This window comes from Mya arenaria, chromosome 4, assembly GCF_026914265.1.
Source record: "Mya arenaria isolate MELC-2E11 chromosome 4, ASM2691426v1".
NCBI lineage: Eukaryota > Metazoa > Mollusca > Bivalvia > Myida > Myidae > Mya > Mya arenaria.
The window spans coordinates 76124239-76150133 of NC_069125.1; the positions used below are offsets into that span (position 1 = coordinate 76124239).

General features: G+C 34.4%; 1 protein-coding gene and 1 non-coding gene across 2 annotated transcripts; both read right to left on the bottom strand.

Moving 5' to 3' along the window:
- Positions 1 to 1673: 1673 nt before the first annotated feature.
- Positions 1674 to 25695, bottom strand: LOC128231658 (uncharacterized). The gene is made up of 8 exons (XM_052944708.1): positions 25544 to 25695; positions 9146 to 9571; positions 8275 to 8470; positions 7814 to 8037; positions 6660 to 7076; positions 6414 to 6480; positions 3618 to 3650; positions 1674 to 3295 (listed from the first exon to the last, which is right to left on the bottom strand). Exons 1-8 carry the CDS (start codon positions 25605 to 25607, stop codon positions 3157 to 3159), a joined length of 1566 nt encoding a protein of 521 aa, XP_052800668.1. The 5' UTR covers positions 25608 to 25695; the 3' UTR covers positions 1674 to 3156.
- On the bottom strand, positions 5078 to 5154 carry Trnaq-cug (transfer RNA glutamine (anticodon CUG)). Its single transcript has one exon. It is a non-coding gene; the product is annotated as a tRNA-Gln (tRNA).
- Positions 25696 to 25895: the final 200 nt, after the last annotated feature.

Genomic DNA, 25895 nt, shown 5'->3' on the forward strand with positions numbered 1-25895 from the left:
CACTAGAGCAGGTGAAACATATAGTCGTTTTAGCTACATTTTACTGGAAAATTATGTGATAACAATAATCTGACACTCTGGCCAAATACTTACATAAACAAATTTTCTGAATTCGTTGAAAAAACCATTGTGTATAACATGACGACTCGTGGCCGATTAAAAATTATTTTTTTCCTACAGAAAATGGTAGCATTTGAAGTGAAGGCGCATGTTTAGTGGATTTTACTTTTTTGCGAAATAATGAAACTCAAGTTGTATTATTTTTAATTTGTCGCATCATGCTTCCGGACATTATTAAAGATGCACACTTACACCCAAATAAGATTAACAACAATTAAAAATATTGTTTTAATATTCCAACAACAATTAATAAATGTCGAAAACAATGGTTCTTATGAAGGATGTCGAGTTTAATTTGAAAGAAATGAGCAAAAAAACCCACAGTATTTCTAGCTTATGAGACTGTAATAGATCACAGTAAATCGTTTAGCATTCACCAATCATTTAATATTTTTGCGATTTCAGCTATTAAATACACGGTTACAATCTTGTTATTAGTAATTATTATTTTACATAAATGCGTTATTTAGTTAGTAGTCAAAGGTTTAGCAGTCAAAATCGATGTTTGTTTTACATGTGTATGTATTGATTATGAATAAGAGAGCCACTTTAAAACAACAAAATAAAGAAAGAAATCCATTTGTGGATATCCTTTATAGCGCAATCCGACCGAACCCATGAACGTTTGCCTTTAAATACCTCAAACATTATGCAATACATTTTTGGATAAACTCTACAAAATATATTCAGTGAACATGTGTTCAATGGGGATTAAACAGGCGAAAATTTGAGTAACACTAAATTATGAATTGTCCACAATAAGAGCTTCACTAAGTTTGAAAGAGAGTTTCAGCCCTTTCAATACTTCATTTTCTGATAATTTAGATACAGGTGTTTAAAGAGAACAAGCCTTTGTATGTAATTACATAATACTTTTGAGAAGTCACCACCCATTATAGGATTTTTCAACTGGCTCCGAGCTACTGAATGCGGTCACACTCTGGGTACTAAATTTGTTTATTTCGGCTTCACACCTTGCCAACTGTAGTTTAATTCCTTTAAGGCTTTCGAAACATATTTTTACTTAATCTGCATGCAGTAGGATCATGGTAGGTATTCATCATACAACTTAAGTCAATCGTATGGTCTGACATCATTACATCATTCACACTTTTGGTCAATTATTAACAATAAACAATCCGATAAGCTACAACATTCTTAGATCCAATAACGATCAATACTGAATACCAGCAAACCCCATAATACATTTAACGGGTGTGGCCAGACCATACGATTTCTCACCAACTGACAGTGAGTAGTGTACTGTTTTTTACTTCTGTGCTGTAAAAAATGCAATTGTGTATGAAGTTTTCGCAGCTTATGTATTAAATAAGAATAAGATTTATTTTCTTGTAAAACAATATTTGAAGCACAACGTATTATCATGTTTCATGTTCAAACATTGCTTACAAACTATACCAGTATTTCTTTAAAACGTAATGAAAAATGGATTATTATTAGGTGTAAAATGAAAGTTCTGTACATGTTTCACCATTGTTTAGCCGTTTTATTTTAAAATACTTTTTGGGTAAAGAAAGAAACGACTCACATGCTACTTTCTACACGTTTTATTATTTGACTCTGAAATGAATGTTATATTCTTACAAACTCCTGGCAGAGGCTACCTCCATGTGTTTTAATGCGTCAATACGCTCGGCGATTGTGTTGGCACGTATCAATACTGCTAAAGTTTTTCTGTTCAGTTCTTCAAATGGGTAAATATAAAAAAACATACAAAAAATAACCACGTGGTTACCTTTTCTTTACTATGTTAAACTACTGCACAAAAACGATTACAGTCAACTAATAAATTGTAAAGAGCGAACATGAAGATTTTTCATGTACACAAGAATACGGTCGAAACCGTTTGAAATAATTTAACAATGTCAACGAATATCTAGAAAGAAAAAAAAACAACAACACAGAATCTTGTCTAAAAGCAAGGTAGTCACAAAACAGTCAAAAGAAACATTCCTTTTATTACAATCTTTAGAAACATATTAAATGTGCTTCCAAATGTGAAATAATACTTATTCACAGTGTCCTAAACCATCAATGTGAAAACTAACCAACAAGAGTTTGTGGAAACGTTATAAAATTCTATGTAGAAGGTAACAACTTACATACATGTATATGCAAAATGATCTTTATGCATACAAACATGTTGTTTTACACATATACTAACATGTACTAGGAAATCAAACGAAACGATCAAACCCAGATTCTCCACTTTTTTTGGTACTTATGTATGTCTTTAATTGGGAAATTATCGAACATATATTACCATGAAATAATCACGAGTTTATCCTTTTTATTACTATATTTTACGACAATAAAATATTCTTACACTTACACTACTCGTATTTATTTTAAAATTGTAGAGAATGAACCCAGAATACAAAGAAACTCAAAAATACGACGCATGTTGGTTTGGAGATGTATGTATTTGTAAGGAAAGAGATCCTGGGTAAGAAAATTGTTATTCTTGAAAGATAAGACATGCCAAATGGAATTTACAACGGTCTGTTCGAACTCCTTTATTTAATATAATTCATCTGTGTATTTTACGTACATATTTATGTACAAACAGAAACAACATGTTTGTAAAGTAAACATGGGTGTTATAAACAAATTAACAAGCGCTACACAAATTGGAAATATTTACAAAATATAAACAAATATCACATTATCATTGTTTCACTATATAGCAACGTTGGTTATTAAATCCTTTTTAAGGTTGGTTTTCCTTTCGCAATGTTTGTATTTTTCAAAGTTAAAAATAAAATCCCCAAAGAAGGTTGTTGAAACTTGAACTATTTATACCATCTTATCAAACAAATTAAAACCGAGTCATTTTACCATTCGCCAAAACAACTCTTGAATTTGGACCACTAATATTCGTTTCGAAAATTAATGTTAAGTTAACAGTGAAGATATATTCGCTCCATTTCTTAATATTTTATCGGTCAAATCTCTCAGCCTTTTTGGCACCACTGTCTCCTCGATTCCATGGTCTGAGTTTGTCAGGCTCGGCTATTATGTGTGTTTGATACCAATGTCTCCTCGATTGTTGTCGTATACATTCTCTTTCTGGTCCTTCGGGATGGGCAAAGGTCTGAGATACTGGTTATTTTGGTCATCAGATGCATCAGATGAAGCGTCATGCCTACCGTCGCTATTTGAATAATGAAATAGCACGTACATTCAACACAAGTTATTTGTAGTTTTTATGATAGTTATATGACAGATAAGGAAATGAGATCATGCATACTTCGCTTATTATATGGTATGCCTTTAATCTACTCTAGTGGCTGTCTTTAGAGTATAGTTGACCGTGTCTGTCTTAAGAGAAGAATTGACCAAAAAATTAATTGAATTAAAAGTTTGTTTTAAAGTTTGTCCCGCGGGTCTGCATTTTATAAAGGTATAATAATAATATATTAAAATAGATTTACTTCATATATATATATAAATATATTAAGTTTTGGTAAACTTACGTTGCAAACCTAGCGACGGTATAGGAGTTTATGCTACAAAAAACAAACATTAAAGTTAACAACAGAAAATCATGAAAAACACACGAACTGCTTCTTTAAAATTATTCATGATTTTTTAATTCAAATTCACCTCAGGTAACAAAGCTCAAAGTCTAGACTGGGTGTTTTTTACAGCATGATTGGAAACATTTTTTAAAAGAATACTGACCACTGTGAATTCCTTCAATTAATATTGGTTTTAATAAATTTGGCATATTAAATGTTTTTTGGTGTAAGCTAACCATAAATAAAGAACTAATTAGATTTTTACCTCAAATATTGACTCATGTTTAATAGAAATGTTACCTTGGTATATTTTTCATATATTTAATTAAGTGTATGCAATGGTAGTGATTAAGTTATACTGTATGTAGATATTTGAAATACTGAAAAGACAATAATAAAAATACATTTACTTTCAATTGTTATTTATTACAATTGTCAGTTAATTCATCAATTGGAACGTTTCCAGCAGGCTAAACACATCTAGAATAGTTATAATATACTTGTGTCAATAGGAAACAAGCGTATATGTTCAGCAACACTTCAACTCATGACGTGAGTCTGACACGAACGCAAGTTTAAATACGTTCATACCCCCCCCCCCCCGTTACATCTGAGTCTGACACGAACGCAAGTTTAAATACGTTCATACCCCCCCCCCCCCCGTTACATCTGAGTCTGACACGAACGCAAGTTTAAATACGTTCATACCCCCCCCCCCCGTTACATCTGAGTCTGATACGAACGCAAGTTTAAATACGTTCAACCCCCCCCCCCACCCCCCGTTACATCTGAGTCTGACACGAACGCAAGCTTTAATACGTTCATACCCCCCTCCCCCCCCGTTATGATGTAAGACTGACCCGAAGGCGGGGGTGTGTTCATTTATCAACACCCCAGTGCTGATGTCAGTCTGACCCGAAGGTGTGGGTATATACGTTATTCACTGCTCCAGTAATCATGTCAGCCTGATCCTGTAAATACGTTCATTACAGCCAAAGTAAGGATGTGAGTCTGACTCGAATGTAAGGGTAAATACCTTCATTACAGCCAATAGTAATGATGTGAGTTTGATCCGCATGGAAGGGAATATACGTTTATTACAGTCAATTGTAATGATGTGTCTGACACGAGTGTAAGGGTAAACACGTCCATCAACAACCAAGTAAGTAAGGATGTCAGTCTGATCCAAAAACTAGGATATATGGTGTTAGTAGTTTATACTCCGGGTCCCGGCGTGAGCACATTGAAGGGTCCCAGAGTGACAGTTCAACCACCGCACACCTATCCTGGGCAGAACCAGTACTGGGTGCCTTCACCTCTGCAAGGAACTGACAACTTCTGTACATGCCAGGGGCAGTGGTACAGTGCGAATGACCGTAGAAAGGATTTCATAACCAATCACAACAGAAGTGACCTGGTCCGCCCGGGAATCGAACCCGGGTTGTCCGATTCAGAGTCCAACGCTCTACCGATTGAGCTAACCGGGCGGACTAGGATATATGCGATCAATACCGTCTTATATAATGTCGAGATTCCGACCTGAAGCCAATGTAAAATACGTTTAACAACATCTCAGAAAATAATGTATGTCAGACCCGACAGCAATGATAAAAACGTTAAACACTGCCCGAAAGACTCTCTAAGGCGAAGGTAAAACGTGTTCATCACCGCCCAAATAATGATATGAGTCTGACCCAATGGCGATGGTAAGTAAGTACAGCTTTGCCTCACGCAATGATGTTAGTCTGACCCAATGGAGATGGTATATAATTTCAACACCGCCCCAACTTTGATCTCAGTCGGACCCGAAGGCGAGGATGAATAAGCTCAACACCGCCCCCTGTATGGATGTGGTTATAAATACGTCTACCTATAGGTAAAGTAACACTTATTGAACGGATATTGTTCGAGCGATCATACTGCATGAACATACGCTGTACAGGAATCAGCTCTTGTATTTTCATTTGCTCTACATGCATTTGTTTTGAATAAATAAATAACTGCAGATACATTTGAAACGTTGTTTGCCATTTAGTAAATGACGTCGCGCTTGTCCAATCGGAGTGCAGATTACAAAACAATACCTTCATAATGGCATGCGGCTCGTGCGATATGGCGACAGTTTGTCTCCATATACAAGTATAAGGAAATGTAAATAAGCACGTCTCGTAATTATATTATTTTTATATAAATATCTTCATCAAATGATATTGACTTACAAAAAGTGTCACACTGACTACTGTGAAATAGCACTGTCAAAATTCGGTTCACCGCCTGCTTTAATCAAGTTTTATTATAAGTACGAACACGTTGTGTAATTTTTAATGACTAAGAAGCATTAACTGCTGCTCTGGATTTGCCCGTCTTTGTCATACGAATTTACATATTTTATTATTATAACTTAAGCGTAAAACAGGAGGGTGCCGTCTCAAAATGTCCTAAAAAAGGGTAATCCGGATTTTACAGAGATGGGAAGTCGGCTACATTATCAATAATACTGTTTGATATGTAAATGTCACATGTCAAAGCAAATAGAAATAGCTTAATAGGCTACTGTGTATTAGTTGTGATTTTCAAAGAATATTTTCAAGAGGGTTTTTAACATAGCTTATATGCTTAGACTGTTTATAAGTGATTTCTTTTTGCTTTATAATAATGTATAATAATATATACAATCATTTCATAACGTACTTTTGACGTATTACTTTAAATGTCAACTAGCTGATGTTAAATATAGTTATTGCATCTCACCTTATACTCAATATTTGCTCGTACGGCCGTTCATCCGACTCGCACGGCTGAACCAGTCCCGGATTTTCTGAAAAGATTTTTTATTTTAGAAATACACATGGCCAAACATGATAGCTTATTCCATTTGACTAGAGTTTGGTTTTAATTTAAACTTTTACTATTGCAATGTAGAAAAATTATGGTGTTTCAGTTGTTTTTTTAAATACATATTAGTTTTGCTACTTTAGTGCTTCTTAATTGTCTCACTATTTTGAGTTCGTCGTAATCGAAGGAAGCGTGCTACAATAACAACGATGATTATGATTAAAACCGAAAGCCCACTCGGAAGTGCAATAACCGCTGCCGTTGGAATCGCTTGCTGAGGAGCAGTGTCAGCTACAATTGGAGTGGTTGTTGTGCTGTCTGAATTGGTATTTGGAGTTGTGGTGTTATGGTCTGTTGCCATCGGACTGGTTTCTCGTGTTGTCTTCTTTGATATTGTAGAAGGCGTGTCAGAAACCGTAGTGTTTGTGCCTGTTGTCGGACTGGCTTCCCGTGTTGATGTCGTCGGAATTGTAAAAGACATTTCAGCTAATGAAGTGGTAACTGTTGTCGTTGTTTCAGTACAGATAGGTGGTTCGATTGCAGGGCAGTCGATTCTGATATTTCCTGTTGTCACTAAAGCTAAAAAAGAGTACGTATACTTTGAATAGCAAAACAATCAAACCACTTAAAAACAAAGCTTGAGAGGTTTTGTAAAATAATATCATCAATATATTCAACAAAGAGGAAGATGAAAATAGATAAGTGTTTTTCAAATTTCAAACGTCCTCGGTAATCGTTGTATATTCGATGAATCGGAGCGTAATTGAGTAAATTGGGATCCAACAAAGTCAAAGGCAGTACATATGTTCACTAGACTCAAATCACAAACCAGAAACATCGAACAGCAACACAAAACTCAACAAACAACACGACTTATATGAAAACTAGGGTTGTTTATCAAGGATTGTTAGGCACCGTCATTGCATAAAATGCATTTGAACTATTGACATGTAATTGCGACCTTAATCTTTAACATAGAGAACTCGGTCTTGCACGCGAAACACGGTCTTGTCATGGAACGCACTATGTTAAAATCACCCTATGCATGGCAAAGTTACAGCTAGAACAAAGCATTTTGACCAATTTACTTTTTAAAGTGACCTTAATCTTTTATGTACAGACTATGATCTTGTATGATATACATCTTGTGATGGAGATCATTTGTGAAAAATATTACTAAAATCCCTCTGTACATGGCAAATGTACAGCCCGATTATGTTTGAATGATGCCAAATGCCCAAACTTCCATACCCATTTTTTTAATCTAGGTTTTGTTTCTGGTAAATGAATTGCATTAAATAAAAAACACAACATACATTTGAATCCTAACCAATACGCTCCCCCGCGGCTTTGATCCCAATCGTTCGGACTTGTATAATTGTTATCAAGTTTTAGAAGAATGTAGTTTGCATTTAGTGTGAGAGGTCCCTTTTGCAGATTGGTATTTTCATCACACGTCCACTCTTCAAGCACATCTCCTCTTGAAGTTTCTATTTTCAACGTCTGGTTGCAAGGGATAGTATCATACTCACCAGTGTTACTATAGAGAACAAGAAAACCAATTTTTATCTATTATTAATTATAACATTATTATTATTGGTTAGACACTGTCACAGAATGACTGCTATGATTACCAATTTTATGAAAAATTCAAACAAAACAATTTCAAACAACAACCTTTTTTCAGATGCTGATAACCGATTATACCAAAGTTTTCATTAACGCCATGGAAACAAAAGACATTTGTAATTTTATTTGTTAAACGATCAATATTAACCTGTCTTCTAAAACCAGGTGCAGGATGTAAACATATATCCCTGGACTGCAGTTGTCTGTTTGGATCGAACATTCGCTGTCTGTCATATACGGAATTCTCTGATTTCTACTACTAAAACCAGGACTCTGTAGGTAGATAACACTGCCCGGCGAAGGCGTCGTCAGGCTTCCGGTGCTGTCCGGTAAAATCAGGGACTCTAAAAGAGAACGTATCAAAAAAAGTTTGATTTAAAGGTCTTCTTCAATATAAAGTCAGTGGGAAAGACTAAACATATTCACTTTCGTATTTGAGTTCAATAATTATGAGGTACAATCCTAAAAAAGGGTAAAATATATATCCGTTGCTGCATGTGGTTAGGACTGAATTTTAACTTGTATTTGGCTACAGGGTTTGTCTCGCTAAATTCACTTGTATAATGAATATGATTTGATTCACTTATCTTCCAGGCACTAATTTTTCGCCTTTTAACAGTATCAAGCTTAGCTTACTAATTTTGTCTTCGTAAAGTGTAATTGATTTTTTCGTTTAAAAATGTTTTGAGACTTTTATAGGAACCATTTCAAAGTAATCATAATAAACTATGCTTCTCTATTTAAGATTTAACGTACTAATAAACTGTTTTTAAGTACGCAAGAAATTTAGCTAAATGGAGTATGGTACTTAAACCTATTAAACTGAAGATATTTAAACACCTTAACTTGTTTAAAACGATACGATATAACGCCTGTTAAAGATTCGAACTAAAAATAACTTTTTTAAAGGGTCTGTTAAACGTTACTTGACATCGTGTCGATAACTTAAAATAAATTAAAGTGTAATTATCGAGCGTGATTTCGTAGATAGGTATCTTACGAGACATAGACTTACTTACTTTCAAGACAGTAGTAATTCATGTACATAAAGTTTGAGACAATGTCATGTGGTATCGGCTCGAAGATATCATATGGACAGTGAGTGTTCCGTACCAGCAGCTGTGGGACCATGACATTACACGAAGAATGCCCATTACACGTCTGATAATTGGCGACGGAATATTTCGTGTCGAACTGGTGTGTAACTGTACAGTCCCTTGTATTGTTCACGCTTCCTTTCAAACAACAGGCATCCCTATATTCTTCATAAATGACGGTGTTGTTTGTACAGTTCATGACAACGGGGTGGAAAACGACGGTGAAGGATTCTATAAGAATGACGAGGTCTTGGGATGAACAGGTAGCCCGCATCCATCGAGTATGGTCGTTTTCTAAACCGAAACACGATGCCAAACTCTCTTGTATCTGAAGGTTCGCGAACACGTCTGTAAAAAAAAGTTAATGCGTCTTGAGGGATTTTAAAATTACTTTGCACAAGTGTTCATCACGTGAGAGCGGTTTGACGCATATGAAACCTATGTTTATAAGGTCAAGGTCACACTTTAGGGTCAATGGTAAAAGAATCCCATATAATGACCATGATAAAACGGTGTGTCGCGTAAAAATAACAATTTTATAGTTCATATGGCAAGGTCGGAATGAAGGGTCATTGGTCAAAACCTGTCCTTGCTGTGTCTTAACCATGCATTTTGGTATTTAAAAATAACTTGTTATAATCGTTCATTATGAGAAAGCGATGCGTTGCCTTCAAAACTCATTTCTGTTAGTCAAAATTAGAGGTCACACTCAAACCCTTAGACAAATGTTTAGAATGATCATGTCGCTTGCTAGACCAATGTATGTAGGTCAAAGGTCAAGGTTACAATCAGGATTCATTTGTCAGATATTTTTTTTTTTTTGTCTTAACTGTCATGCATATCCGTTAACTTACCAACAATTACGTAAACTTTCATAGAACTGAACCATGATTTTGACATTGTGGGCGTTGTGTTGTCAAACACCTAGTTTTATAAAGGCGTACCTTGGTGTGTGTCTTGTTGTGTGGTGTATTTTATATATGATTCCTTGCGCATTTAAGTTAAAGGGATTCTTCCAAAACTTACGTTACAAATGATTTCCATTCATGATAGTGCCATTTTAATTCCAACAAGGCAGTCCTAAGGACGGCTATATCCCCCGCCATTGTTTTTAGTATATTTTGTTTTTGGTACCTTGAATCTTACCAAAATTGTACACCACCACTGGTCAAGAGTGAAATTATAAGAAAAGCAAGTTGTTTGATCGGTAACCTAAATATCCTTGGATATATGAACATATTATAAAAGGATATTTGTTAAAGTTATTCATATTGTGTGTAGTGTAGGTAAAATCAATATCAAGGGTTTTTGGCTAAAAAGGAAGGAAAATGAGTCGTTGAGCATGTGTACTCTGACCTTTAAATGTCTCGTTTGACCTTCACCTAAGGTATTGACCCGGGTCAAGGTCACTGCACATCGTCCTAATGAGGACAACATTTGTACCAAGTAATATCGTAATCTATCAATGCATAATTAAGTTATAGCTCGGACACAAGCATGTGAAATCTGACCTTTAAATGTCTTGTTTGACCTTGACCTTTGAGGTATGGACCCGGGTTAAGGTCACTGCACATCGTCTAAATGAGGAAAACATTTGTACCAAGTAATATGATAATCCATCAATGCATAAGTAATTTATAGCGCCGACACGAGCATGTGTACTGTGACCTTAAAATGTTTCGTGTGACCTTGACCTTTGAGGTATGGACCCGGGTCAAGGTCAATGCACATCGTCTCAATGAGGACAACATTTGTACCAAGTAATTTGGTTTTCCATCAATGCATAAGTAAGTTATAGCGCGGACACGAAATGTTACAGACAGACGGACGGACGGAGGGACGGACGGACGGACGAAGTGAATTTCTATAGTCATCTCCCCACTCCGTGGCGGGGGATTAATAAATTGGTCTGGCCTGAACATTTCGTAAAATGAATGCAGATTATGTTTTAAGTCATTTAGAGGCAGTAAATACCATATACACTGCCCAATATTTTAAGTGTGTACTTTAGAAAGCTCTTAATGCATTTAAGTGAAAATCAAGTGGCATTGCCAATTTCATCAAAACAAGTTTATGAAGAGTTTATGGTGATATCTTTAGGAAATTACTTCAGACAAAATGTATATTGTTTAGATTCTTATAGTTGTTCTATCAAGTATAAACGATGGCAACCGTAATGTACCGCAACATAGTAACATAGTAACATGTAACATAGTAATAATGCTGCCGTGTAAGATATTGTAGAAACAGATGGGCAGTAAATCGTTTGAGATATGCTTTATAATGTTACATTTTAAGACCTCATGATTAAGGTATATCATACTATTCTAATAGGGCATTTAAATGTTTCATGACCATTCTCCGGTCCATATACGTAAAGTGGTAGCGTCGTTCTCAATTCTCTAGATTAAGTTCCTTGTAAGTTGTAATTATACCATTATATCCTTTCCGCTACCATAGCCGCCTAATGCAGACCCTAAATTTGGGTGTCCCCATTACCTCTATCATACACCGGCGAACTACCACAGCAGTGTAAACCGTACTCAAATTTTCGGCTTCTGATTACCGCTATCGTACAGCGTGGGAATACCGCTTATTTTTATAATCTTGTACATGTTTTGCTAAAAGCAGAGACTTAAATCTCCTGATTAAAATGCGTTAGCAATAAGGTAAAATGTTCATCAATTTTAAAACAGTACAAGTTTATAACACAATTAAAGAAATTAATTACAAACATTATATAGTACATAAAATTATATAACATAACACCCTTATAAATCAAGTTTGCATTTCACGAATTAGTGACATATACATTATCCCTAATTAGGTAATGTTCTAGTGAAAATGTACATTTTTCCTTATACTTAAACCCTTAAATAGACACAATAATACAATAAAATGCATTTTATTGGTTTTATTATGTAATGGCAACTAAAATATTCACTTATTAATAAATATGACATATCGGCATAACTACGCTCTGGTTGACTTCGGAAAATTACAAAACTCTCATTAATACACTACGGATATGATGAATTTTGAACAAATGTAGAAATAACCGTAGACGTGTGTTGTAGTAATTTGATTGAAGACAATCATCAGTAGGTAAACGCACATGCAAAACAGCGCAATGGTAATCCTGTGATATGTAGGTTGTGGTATTTTTCATCTTCGGTATAAGCTACTTTTTAATGTTTATAAAACTACTATAGGCGAGTTTTGTAGATAGGAATTACTTATTTGAACAATTTGTTAAGAACATAAAGGATAATATTATGCATTAATACACTCTGGTAGTTCTAGTACAAACCTTTCAGGTAAATGTATTTCAAAATTGCCGGAGACGTTTAATGTTATGATCAATCTTGGAATTATACCACATGTGCATGCATAGATACACTATGGCAGTTTTAACTTTTGTAGTAACTCGATATTTATGTCTGTCGTTTTCCCCATAAATACGCTACGGCTAGTATATGATATTTCTAAAACAGCAATTTTGTACTACAGTAGTAGAAAAAGGTTTTCCAAAATACATTGTGTATTTCAAAAGTACAATGCTTAAAAAAATGTTTGTAAGGCAACGTTGCAAACTGTTTTTTTTTATTATTTCAATCATATTATGCATGTGTGTGCTTAAATACGCTAATTTAGCCTGCTTAATTTTAATGCAGACATCACACTATCACAGTTTTTCAGGCACGTCTCATTCTATGTAAAATTCAGTAATAAAACAAAAAGTGAAACTGATGATTTAAGAAGTGGTGTAACAATGTTTGTGTCTCTAGTTCATCGTTTTTTGGGTCCTTGACGTGTAACCCTTAACAGGGCCTATTTTTTACTGTTCGACAAATGGTCTTGTCCCTGTTGTTTTCATTATATTATACATATTTTGTTTATTCTAGTATTTACACATGCATAGAGCGATTACAAAACAATATGTTTTTTTATCAAATAAATCAGAAAGGAATTACAATAACGATTCTCTATCATGATATTTTACACACATGTTCATTCATTTCCCATATAAATGTATACTTATAGGACTAAAATCCAAATACGGATTCATAATTCATTCATATATCACGGTTATAAAATGTATAGATCATTTATTTGCATCATAGGAACTTGAGGAATACATAGGGATAAAATCAAACATGACCAAAATCAATAATGATAATATTTTTTCTCATATCAACAAAGAACACATGTTCATAATTATATAATAGAAAAATATAGACCAAAATATAAATCAGTTTTGACTGTAACTATTATATTGCAAAAAATATCGCAAGATTTGTCACGGGAAACCACACCAGTATAATCACAGCATGCGATTAATGAAACGGCAACAGTCTAGTGGAGTTTCTGGTGCAATGCAATAGCATCGGTCTGTAAAAAGAAATCACATATTGATGAATATTTGTTATAACGACACGTTGATAGCGACAATTGCATCGTATATGTGTAATTTCGAAAAATATGTTCTCATTTTAAGCATGAAATGTTTAATTCTATAAAAAAACATTAAAACAAACATTATTTGTCCCTTCAGGAAGAAAAGGTTGACACCTGAACAACATTTTGTTATGATTATTTCATCAATACTATATTGAAAATTTATTTAAATACATGATTGATCTAAACGGCGCTTTCTTGTACTAGACTATGAAATTCAAGATGTGCCATTAAACAGTAGAACTAATTTAATGTATGCATTTTCATGAACTTCAGAGGCCGTTCATTGTTTCGATTGAAGGGTCATTTCAAAATGCAACTATATAAAAAAAACATATATTTTTGAAAATGTTTAACATACATGAGTTGTTGTTTTCCGTTCATCTGTGTTTCTGGAGCCATAGTCTTGTTGGACTTGACCTCCACATTTGGCCTTTTCTAGAGGTAATGCCACGATACTAAATAAAACATTCCCTTAAATAAAATAACATTTCATTTGAGTTTTAGTTTATAGACATTAGAATTATACTCGTGCAAGCTGACTCTGCACTGCACATTGCCAAAGAGGTCAAGTTAAAAAATGTCGCTTGTTTGTTTGGATTTCCTTATACGTGTGCTATTCCCGCCGATAAGTTGTTCTGCAACCTAAAAACAGAAACATAAAACATTAAACAGCTGATTGTTTTTTAAGATGTTGTTCATGTTTCATTTTGGTGGTACATGCAACGATCAATGTGTTATTAAACCTGATTATGGTTACTATTTAACATTCTACAGCATGTTTGTAATATACTGTAAAAAACTATTACCATTCTCTTAGCCGGTAGCCGGAGGGTTGACGCTTTATACATGATGAATCACAAGCGAGATGTCCACGGCAGACCACACAAATTAGGTCCACAAATAAGCACTTTGTGTTGGTACACTGTAAATGTTGACTGTCTGCAACACCCATGCTCTTTTTTAATAAAAAAAATACTTTGATGCATGTTTTTTCCCCACTTTCCTTTTGTATTTACTTCTTCCGTCAAAACCTTGTTCTGCCGGCTATTTATAATAGGATTGAAACATGTCATCGGGTTGCACACATGTTTTGATTATTCCCATGCAGTGGACATAAGCTTCCGGTCGGAAATATTTCATGCCATGTGTTTCCCTCTGCTGAGCATCCTAACTTTGCCATCTCTTTTCGTGGACTGATTTTGCTATTGACCAATATGTCCTTCCGGTGTTTAATGCGTGACACGAATGTATAGATCTTTTTCCAAACGCCAGAGGAACTGATGTTTTAAACTTGTCGGCAAATACAACATGATCATCCTGTGATGTTTTCTCTACAGTTCTCTACAACTGTTCGAGTCAACCTTACTTCTATCTTTCGACTTAAGTGAGCCTGGTAATTCCTGAGATACCCCATGACACACGGAGCACCAACGATTCTTGAATGGTGACCGTGACATTTGATCAATGCTTCATCGACAGATATGTATTTATGCATGTTGTATTAAGTCATGCTCCTTTCCTATACAACTTTCATAACAGGGGTCACTGTAGTTCCAATGTTACCTTGATGCGACCTTGTGATATTTGTCCGGTTGGTTTATTGTCTATTGCAGTGGTTTTCATGGCAACTGTGACAGCTATTTTGTAATGGATGTTCTGTTGATATATTTGCAGTCACTATGGTTTCCATGATAACTTTATAGCGATCACGTAATAGATGTCCGGTTGGATTTATATGAAAGTTATAGCATATATTTCAACAGTTTTAAAAGGAAGCTTTACTAGCGTTTAATGACCTTCAAAGGCAACGTCGCCTTTGAAATGGGTTGTGCTATGTTGATTACGTATTATGTTTATACAGGAAATACCGCTGCGTAGTTTTGCATACTTCTAGATTCAAGAACGCTACCAAAGTGCACTTAAGTGACTGATTTAGTTTAATTCAAACATGAAATGTCTACCTTATCGAAGTTAACACACAGTCCGTAAACAAATATCACAGTAATACCACTGCGCAGTTTTGCTCATTTCTTAAATTTAACAGTGATACCACAGCGTACTTCTGATACAAGAGGAAAAGCATAACCATGCTGTTTTATTAAAGCAAATTTACAAAAGCCAGAGGCGAATAATGTTGAATGACGATTTTTAAAGAAATACCGTTGCTTATTTTTGCATGGTTATTATATTTGAAAGAAATTCCGTAGTGTAGTAACTGTTTCTAAGATAAAGTACCATAGCGTATTAATGCTGTTTTTAAAATTCACAATCCTTCTTATTTTAATGAAAAACGTACCACAAATTTGTGGAAAATGTGCATTTTGCGGCTGTGGAACTGGACGTACCTACTTTTTCGGTACGTTTCAGTCGTCTACAGTATTCCTACAGTAAAACAGTAGCGGTAACCAGCACCCTTGAAAAATTGGTCTGCATTAGGCGGCTACGGTAGCGCGTCGATGTATGGTAGCGGTATTCGAAAGGATATCAACAGTCATACAAGAACTGTTCCTTGAAACATTTGTCAGTGTCATACTAATATAACAATGGCAGTTCAACGACACTATTAAACAATGGCTACTAGGTTAAAAATGATGTTACAAGAAAGCGTGTATCAATTGTGACCGTATAGCATAACTTTGGAAGACCGTCGTAAATCATTGTTATTTTACTATGTTACTGGGATTGCACCTGTAGCATTCGCTGTGGCGAGGCAAAGTATGCCAGATGTCTGTCTTTGTTGCGTGGATATAATGAACAATATATGTCGATACAGTCGTAATTATCTTTTTGAGTACATTAAGGTCATTTATATCATTTTACTCCTTAATTTAAGCCGGCTCAATATCAAAGAAATATTTTGTATTTAAAAAGGTTAGGGAAATATTTAAGTTTCAGTGATCAAATAACGGGTTAACATCTTGTACTTTAACTCACCTTGCACTGAAAGTAACCCAATCATCCCCAGAAACAGGTAGCAAACAAAATTATACATGCCATGTATAACTGACTTTGCCATCTTTTTCATAGGTATGCAATATATACATTTATATACTGATACAATGCTTGACTTCTACTTATGTTAAGATTATTTGGGACTATTGTGATCCTGCTGATTTACGGTATGATGAAGATAGATAGATAATTCTTGATTTCCTCCTTTGAAGAAAAGATTGAACATGGCAATACATACATATATATAAACACAATTATAAGTGAGATCGAGTATGTACATAATATATATATGGAACATGGTTGTATGGCTTAATTACATGTAATAAGACAGTGTAGATGAAAATTCAATGTCTATAAGTAAACGCTTTAACGATTAAGTCATCGTTATCTGATTTTATTGGCATAACATGTTTAGTGCCAATTTCATGCTGTTTAATTGAGTCGAACGCGAAAGAAATAAGACAAATGTTTGGCTCTCACGTATTTTATATTAATTTATAATAAATTGTAATGATGAGTAAGAATTCTGGCTATCTTGCGTAATATTGACACAGTTGAATTCTGCGTAAAAGTTATGTCCTAAATCTGTCAGGATAAGTGATCGTTCTTGTGCTTCGAAAAAATAGGGGCATAACTTTAAGGAATTGTTTGGATTGCAAACTTGTTTAATTTCTTAACGTAACAGAATAAACCAGTAGTGTGAACGAGATAAATTATTCAACTCTTCGCAATTTCAGTTCAGACAAATTCGTTATAACACGGATTTTATTTTCATAAAATTAATAACAACTCGAAAATATAGTGTGACTTTAAAGGCTATGAAAAGGCGTTTTATACTGTATTAAGTGAATCATGTTGAAATAAACTCATGCAAACCGTTATGAATAACAAAATGCTTGATATGATTCAATGTATTTATCTCTTTTTTCTATTTTACATTAAAAATTGTATGCCATTTTCTGAGGTTTTCGATGTTACTCATTGGGCTAAACAGGGTGAACCTCTAGTTTCACTATTGTTTATATTATTTATTAATGACATAACAGATTTATATATTTCAATAACCTGAGTGAAAAGGGCGTTTGCCATCAATATGTATGCAACTTTTTGCACCAGATATTGTTTTCATCATTTCTTGTCCAGAAATTAACACTTTCAAACGCAAATTCGTGAAGCGTTCCATATTTTTTAGAAAAAGAGATTTGGATACAGTTGTTGAACAGTACAGTCGTGTTCTTTGTGCTCTCGCAAAAATTGGAATCTATTGTGGTTAACGTTGGATTTATGGTATAAAACTTATATGTGCGTATATGTCTAAATTATTGGAGTTCACTGGATTGAAATTAAAAGTTTATATAATAAAATAAATAAGTTATTTGGGAAAATGAAATAGACAATAGGAAACAAAGACGCATAAAACGGTGTCCACTAACTTGAACGGTGGCTGAGAAGATCTCACCCAGCTGTAGTGATATTTATAAAGTCGGAGTCGGAGTGGTGATAATTAGGGATAATTGGATTTACCTTTTTGTGTAAAGGGGGTATTAAAAGTGCTTTAAATTGTATTTTTGAAAATATGGCTATGGGAAGCAATTTAATACAGTCATCTGATATAGGTAGTGGTGATGAAGCTGCAGCATTCGTTGAATCAGTGATGTTATCGCAGCGCGTGACGCGCGTTGGCTCACCAGATCTCACGAACAGTAAAAAGCGCCCAGCTAATAGCCCTGTAGAGCTCGTAGATTCACCTGTTAAGAAGCCCCGGCAGTCAGCCAAACGGACGCTTTATGATATTCAGCCAACGCCACCGACACCGGCACCGCGTCGAACGAGCAATAAAGTGGTTATTACTCAGGCTGACATTGACATTGATGTTGACGGTGACGTCACTGTTGAACAGCTTGTGCGTAAGATGTCTGCTGATATGCATATGCTCTTCACATCACTCAGTGAGAGGGTAGACAAACTAGAAGCTACCCTCGAACAGCGAATATCTTCAAAAGTATCACAATTGCTGGATAAACGCATTAACAGTGAACTGAATCGTATACGCAGGGACGTGGACGACAGAATGGACGTTTTTAAGGAAACCATGCGTGTTGACGTCAGCGAAGAGATTACGGAGCTTAAGGCTAAAGTCGAATCTCGCAGATAACCGTCCTGCCTCTGGAAATGATATTTCCAGGAACATTATTATTCGTGGCCTAGCAGAAATACAGAACGAAAATACCGTGTCTAGAGTAAACACGCTAGTGAAAGACGTTCTCAAACTCCACGGCATTACTTGTGAATCTGCTGAACGCAAAACCTCAACAAACCAATATAATCCTGCTATTATAGTTGCCAGAATGAGGTCCATGGAAGATAAACGTAAAGTTACGTTGAAGAAACCCGAACTTCAGCGAAACCCACATTTCAATAAAGTGTTCATTGACCATGACCTTTCATATGCAGACCGTGTCATGTCCAGCAACTTCCGTGGAATACTTAAAACACGAAGGGAAGATCGGTAGTAGACTACTGTATCGTCCCACACGAATGTATTGATTCATTTGAAAAGTTTTCAGTCATTCATGTTACAGATATGATTAATAATATACCAACACTGAATTCTTTCGCCAATCATGGTGTTCCTGATCACTCTTTACTGAGATGGAATATTATTTGTAATAGTGTTGAAGAGCGGGCTGATTCTTGTTCAGAAAATACGTCAAATACTTTTGATAAATTTGATCTTGATAAAATTTCATGTAATTTTATGTGTGACCATGAAACGCTTTGTAAGTTAAATGCATTATTTGACAAGTTAGAGCAAGATATGCAGCGGCAATGTGATATCGATACTTTATATTGTAAATGGTGTGATTTAATCAAGAATTTTATGTATAGTGAGCTTCCATATAAGTTTATTAAGATAAGCTATGGTACTAGCAGATGTAACAAAAAGCATAGACCAGGCAAACCTTGGTGGAGTGGGAAATTGTCTGTTTTATGGTATCATATGTGTACTGCGGAGAAAGCTTGGCTTAGCTCTGTTGGTAAAAGTGAATCATGGGCATTAAAGACTGATTATATTTCTGCTAGAAAATATTTTGACAGAGAGGTACAAAGAGCTAAACGGTTCTACTGGTACAATATGCAAAATGAAATCTTAAACGAGGCTGTTACAAATAATGACAGGTTTTGGAAATCTATTGGTAATATAGGCATTAACCAAGAAAGGAAGAAGCGTATTCCAATGGAAATTAAACTTGATGATGGTTCTATATGTCATGATATTAACGTTGTACTGGATAAATGGAAATCAAGTTTTAGTACTTTATTCAATACGCATAATTATGATGTCTCCGCGCTTAACACTAATAATTTAAGAGATGGTGCTCATGTTTCATTTAATGCAAATATTTCTGTTATGGAAGTGAAAAAAGCTGTAGATAAAGCTAAAACTGGTAAAGCCATTGGTGGGGACAATATATATTGCGAAGCTTTAAAAAATGATTCTGCAATTTTGTTCATGCATTCCTTATTTAACATTTGTTTCAATTCTAGTACGGTGCCAAGTATTTGGAATAAGTGTATAGTTAACCCAATATCAAAGTCATCAAGAACGGACCCTAGAGATCCGTCATCATATAGAGGAATTAGTCTTGCTCCCTCAGTGTATAAAATTTATTGTACTGTGTTAAGTGATCGGCTTGGTTATTGGGTAGAAAATCAAAAGTTATTAGAGGACGAACAGGGCGGTTTTCGCAAAAACAGAAGTACAATAGACCAAATCTCTAGTCTTACTAGTATTATTGATACCAGGAAAAAACGCAAACTGTCGACATTTACCGCTTTTATTGATTTTAAAAAAGCTTATGATTTTATTAATAGGGATAAGTTATGGATAAGGTTATTTGGACTGGGTTTATCTGGTAAAATGCTTAAGGCTGTTATGTCGCTCTATTCCTCTGTCAGTTCCTGTGTACGTGTTAACTCTCTTTGTACAGACTGGTTTAATGTTTCTAGTGGCCTACGGAAAGGTTGCATCTTGTCGCCATTATTGTTTAATCTATTTTTAGATGACCTAGTTAAGTACTTAAAAAGTTTAGTTGTTGGGATTTCTATTGAAGATGAGAAAGTGTGTGTTTTATTATATGCAGATGACATTGTTCTACTAGCGTCAAGCGAAGCTGATTTACAAGTACTTTTAAATGCTTTAGTTGACTGGTGTAATATTAATGACATGACTATTAATACAACAAAGAGTAATATAGTTCACTTTCGTCCTCAATCTGTACAACGCACAAATTTCAACTTTAAGTGTGGCAATGACAGTTTATATGCAGTTGATAAGTATACTTACCTTGGCATTGTTATCAATGAATTTCTTGATTATAATGTGACTGCTAAAGCCGTTGCTCAGAGTGCTAGCCGTGCGCTCGGGCTTCTTATTGCTAAATGTAAAATCGTTGGTGGTATACCGTATGACGCATACACTAAATTATATGATTCTATTGTTTGGCCGATTATAAGTTACGGTGCATCCATCTGGGGTGTAAAATCGTTTTCATGCATCAACGCCGTGCATAATAGAGCCATGCATTTCTTTCTCGGCGTTGGGAAATATACACCTAATGATGCTGTTTCAGGCGAAATGGCCTGGGTACCACCGATTATCCGTCAATGGAAATCTATAGTCGGACATTGGTCAAGGTTGTGTAATACACCTGTGTCTCGTATCAATAAACGAATAGCTCTTTGGGCAAACGGCAAGGCATGTAATACATACAAATCTTGGTTTTATTATGTAAATGAGAAGATGGTAAGCCTTGACTTGGATATATATACTAAAATGAATGACCATGTACCAAAATCCACCGTTGTTAGCCAAATATATGATAAAATGATGTCAGCGTATATCAATGAGTGGCACGATTCTATTAATAGACCAAAAGGTATACGTGGAAGGGGTGGAAATAAGTTAAGAAACTATTGCAAGTATAAAATTAACTATTCTGTTGAAAATTATTGTAAATTGATTATGCCGCCAAAACATAGGGCAGCGTTAAGTAAATTTAGATGCGGGGTAGCTCCTATTCGAGTGGAAACGGGCCGATATGAAAATCTTGCCCTAAATGATCGTCTTTGCCCTTTTTGCAACTCTGTTGAATCAGAAATTCATGTGTTATTCTATTGTAAGTTGTATAATAATATAAGAATGCCATTGTTAGAAAAGGCGAACACATTTAATCCATTATTTCAAAGTATGTCTGATATAGATAAGTTGTCTTTTATTTTATCAAATAACATGTTGTCAAGACTTAGTGCCAAAACCTGCAACGGTATTCTTAATTATAGGATGTTTTATTTGTGTAAGTAATGTTGTTTTTGTTTTTTTTAAACTTAAATTATTGTGTTATTTTACGTTAAGCTAGAAATGAGTGCTAATCAGTTCATCTACGGTCTGACCGGGGTGATATTCGATTTTTTACACCCATTTCGTAAGTATGCACGTTTGTGCGCGTTCATTTTCGGTATTTTATTTTGTTTGATTTAACTAAGTTTTAAAACAAGATTAGCATTGGTTTCTAGTTTCTTACTTTTGTATATATCGACTTTAGATGTTAAATAAGTAATATGTAGTTTTATGTTTTGTGTGTGTGTGGTATAGTCTCTTATAACTCATATACTGAGTGGCAATGCATGTTTTAATGTATATTTAATAGGTGATGTATATATGTTGTATTGATGAGACTTTAATAAACTATCATATATATATATAAACAACCTGATTCTCTTTATCAGTTTTCATGCAAATGGGATTTAAATATTAATGTGAATATAACTAATAAGTATGTTTGTTTGAGAGAAAAAAAGTTGAACATTAAGATGGTCAATTAATGATGTTAATATTGAGATTGTCAATGCATTTAGTTATTAAGGTATACAATTTCATTAAACTGGTCTTTATCTTTCTCGACTAAACCGATAGTAATTCAATACTGCTCAAATATAAGTGGCCTAAAAGTATATTCAAAACAGAATTTGACAGTTTTTATATTCGCTGTATACATGTCATCAGTAAACTATGAAATCGCCAATTTCATCGAATTTCTGGATCATATGCAAGGCTTGTTTGATGCTACGTCACCACTGGAACATGGCAGTCAGATACTATTCTTAACAACAGGGTGCTAAATGATGATTGCTTGGCGGTTTCAGGCTGCTCGATTTCAGACCACCTTCCGATCCTTACACAGCTGCTCACATTTTGTTCAAGATGCCGAGAACTTTATCGCATGGAATTAATGTTTTGTAGCTAACTTCGAGAATTATGTAAGCATATTAGAAGCATATCTAAAATCTTTAAATACATATCTTCTATGTGCAGACGAAGATAGCATTGAATTGTTGTTTTCTCATATATTAAAAGCAATCTATGCCGCTTCTTAAGCCTTACCGCCGGCAAAGATCACAGCTCACACAAAACCGTACTGGAATAAAGACGTAAAATCAGCGCACTCAAGACAGCGCACGGCCAGAAAAAGGTGGGTAGAAAATGGGTCTATAAGACAAAGCGGGCATTATTTATATGACAATTGTAAGGCGACAAAACGTAAATTTATCAATACTCAAAAACAGGCAAAGTCTCAATGTGATAATTACTTTTATGACGAACTTAGCCGTGTTGCAACTTGCGATATACGTTTATTTTGGATTCTTTTCCGCTCGAAGCAGAATCAGAACAAGACAAAAGAAACTATCTACGAAATTCAGTGGAAAAATATAACTTTCAGAGACCCCAGGGCATTTCAAATGCCTTTAGCGATTATTATAAAGATTATAAAGATGTTTTTTTCGCTTAAACAGTTTCCTGATTATAATACTATTTTTCATTCCAAACTAGCTGAAAAAATACAAACGTTTCTTAAATCCAATGACTACTCGTCGGGTGACGTACTAACTTGTGACGCAACCTGTAATGACGTTAATGGCATATTGAAAGAACTAAAACGAAGAAAAGTGCCAGGTGATTTGTAAAAGAGCACTTAATACATGGCGGATCAACTTAACAAAATTGTCTCATAGTGTTATTTAATATGATAATAAAAGGCTCGTATATACCAAAAGATTGCATGTTGGGAATTATCATACCCATTCACAAACAGAAGAAGATAAAAAAATACATGTAAAAGTTATTGTCCTTTCACATAACTGCCTTTATTATATAAAGTTTTCGAAACACTTGTGCGTAAACGTCTTCAAACATGGTCAGTAAAACATATTTTTGTCCAGATGGACAACAGAATGGACATCAAAAAGGACTTGGATCGATAACAGCATCCTTTGCTCTTCAGGAAACTATATTCACAGGCCTAGAGTACGGCTCCCCGTCATATGTAACAATACTAGACACTTCTGGTACCTTTGACAATGTATTGCACCCAGCCCTATTTGTTAAACTTCATGACTATGGAATTCGTGGTAGAATGTTGCGAGTACTCATCAACTGTTATACCAACTTAAAGGGCACATCAACATCGTCATCATTGTATAACAACTTTGTGCCTTATAATGTATATTGCTGTTTATATTGTATATATGACTGTTTGTTTGTTTGTTTAATATTGTTTAAATCCCTTTCGGGTGGAAATAAGGAGAATAATAATAATAAGTATGTCAAGAGCAATTATTTTTCTTTTTTCTCCTCTGCATTCAGAGAAATGCGTATGAAAAATTGCATTCAATCACATTTGCCTATCCTAGTTAAGTTGAAGAATTTACTTTCTTCCTAGCAAGTGATTCACACAATTGCCGGATTTAAATTTCTATAGGTATTAAGATGTATTACATTCAATAATACGATGCCTATGACTGTGTTTTATCTATGTTCAAACTGTTTCAATTAAACATTTATTTTTATTTTATATACCATTACTATTGATAGCGTGTGTATATACGTTTGTGTCTATGAAATTGAATTTAATACCATTTGAAAATGGTCAATGCCTAAATGTCAACTTACCAATACAACTTGAAACTTGAAAAAAATAAATAATTGTTGTGTCGTCGTTTAACGATTTGATCGTTACAAAGCATGAACAACCACATTTATTGTAATATCAATAATTGCAATGGACTTGAACGTTCTGGTGTATATATCTTATAATTATAAAATATGCATTATATTTTTTTCTTATTTTGTTATTACACATAAACAATGTTGTTTTTTTAATTTGTTATTACTTAAAGACCACTGTTTGTCTTATTTACCACTTATTACTTAGGTGTCATGTAGGGTACATTCCATGGAAGCTTGCACAAAATAAGCACAAATTTATCAGTGAAAGTCAAACCGTGTCAAGTGCATTTTTATATAAACTTATTGGAAACGTTTTTCCATTCTTTTGAATTTTGATGATAAATAATTGTGTCTGTAACATGGCGACTTTATAGGTCTCAGGTTGGACGTGATATGAACAGTTGTACCAAGGACGATGAAACTAAATTGATCTTTTGTTCATTATTTTTCAATGCTTTTTAACAAAATAAATCTAAAACAATGAATTACCACATGAAAATTTAGAAGGCGGCCTGCCTTTTGCAATTTAATGACAGATTTTAAACAAACTACGATGTATCCCTAAGCTTTTATCATATACGTGTATGCATAAACATGGTGAATATTGCTCTTGATAAATGAATAAATAAAAAATTTAATAAAAATGAATGAATGAATAAAAAATTAATTAATTAATTAAAGAAAAAAAGAAAGAAAGAAAGAAAGAAAGAAAGAAAGAAAGAAAGAAAGAAAGAAAGAAAGAATGAGAAAGAAAGAAAGAAAGAAAGAAAGAAAGAAAGAAAGGAAGAAAGAAAAATAGAAAGAAAGAAGAAACAACGCAAATAAACAATAAAACCTACCTTGACACCGTATAGAAACTATCTGAATGATAATCAAAATTGACACTAAATGTACGAATGCCATATTAAAACTTATGAATCCCGATTCCGACGAGGTAATGGGGCAGTCTTCGCTCTTTTGCAAACGCGCACGGTAATCTACCCAAGATGACTTCCTGATTTTGCGAAAGACGAAGCTGGTTGGTTACTTCATTACAATAACATATCGATATTCAGGTTATTAGTTTGCATTTTCAATGTGAATTTGCTGCGCTTGACTAGGCTTTTAGGTTTATCTTTCTTTAAATCACAAAAAGCAACCCAATTTATATACAAAGGATACTCCAGCAGTGTTTAAGAGTAAAAGAGACAT

Bases quoted from the DNA above. Each gene is read 5' to 3' on its own strand.
- LOC128231658 (XM_052944708.1), bottom strand. From the start codon at position 25,607: ATGGCATTCGTACATTTAGTGTCAATTTTGATTATCATTCAGATAGTT. The intron at 3,651-6,413 runs GTGAGATGCAAT...TGTTTTTTGTAG, and splicing joins GAGCAAATATTGAGTATAAG to CATAAACTCCTATACCGTCG. The intron at 3,296-3,617 runs GTAAGTTTACCA...TTATTCAAATAG, and splicing joins ACCGTCGCTAGGTTTGCAAC to CGACGGTAGGCATGACGCTT.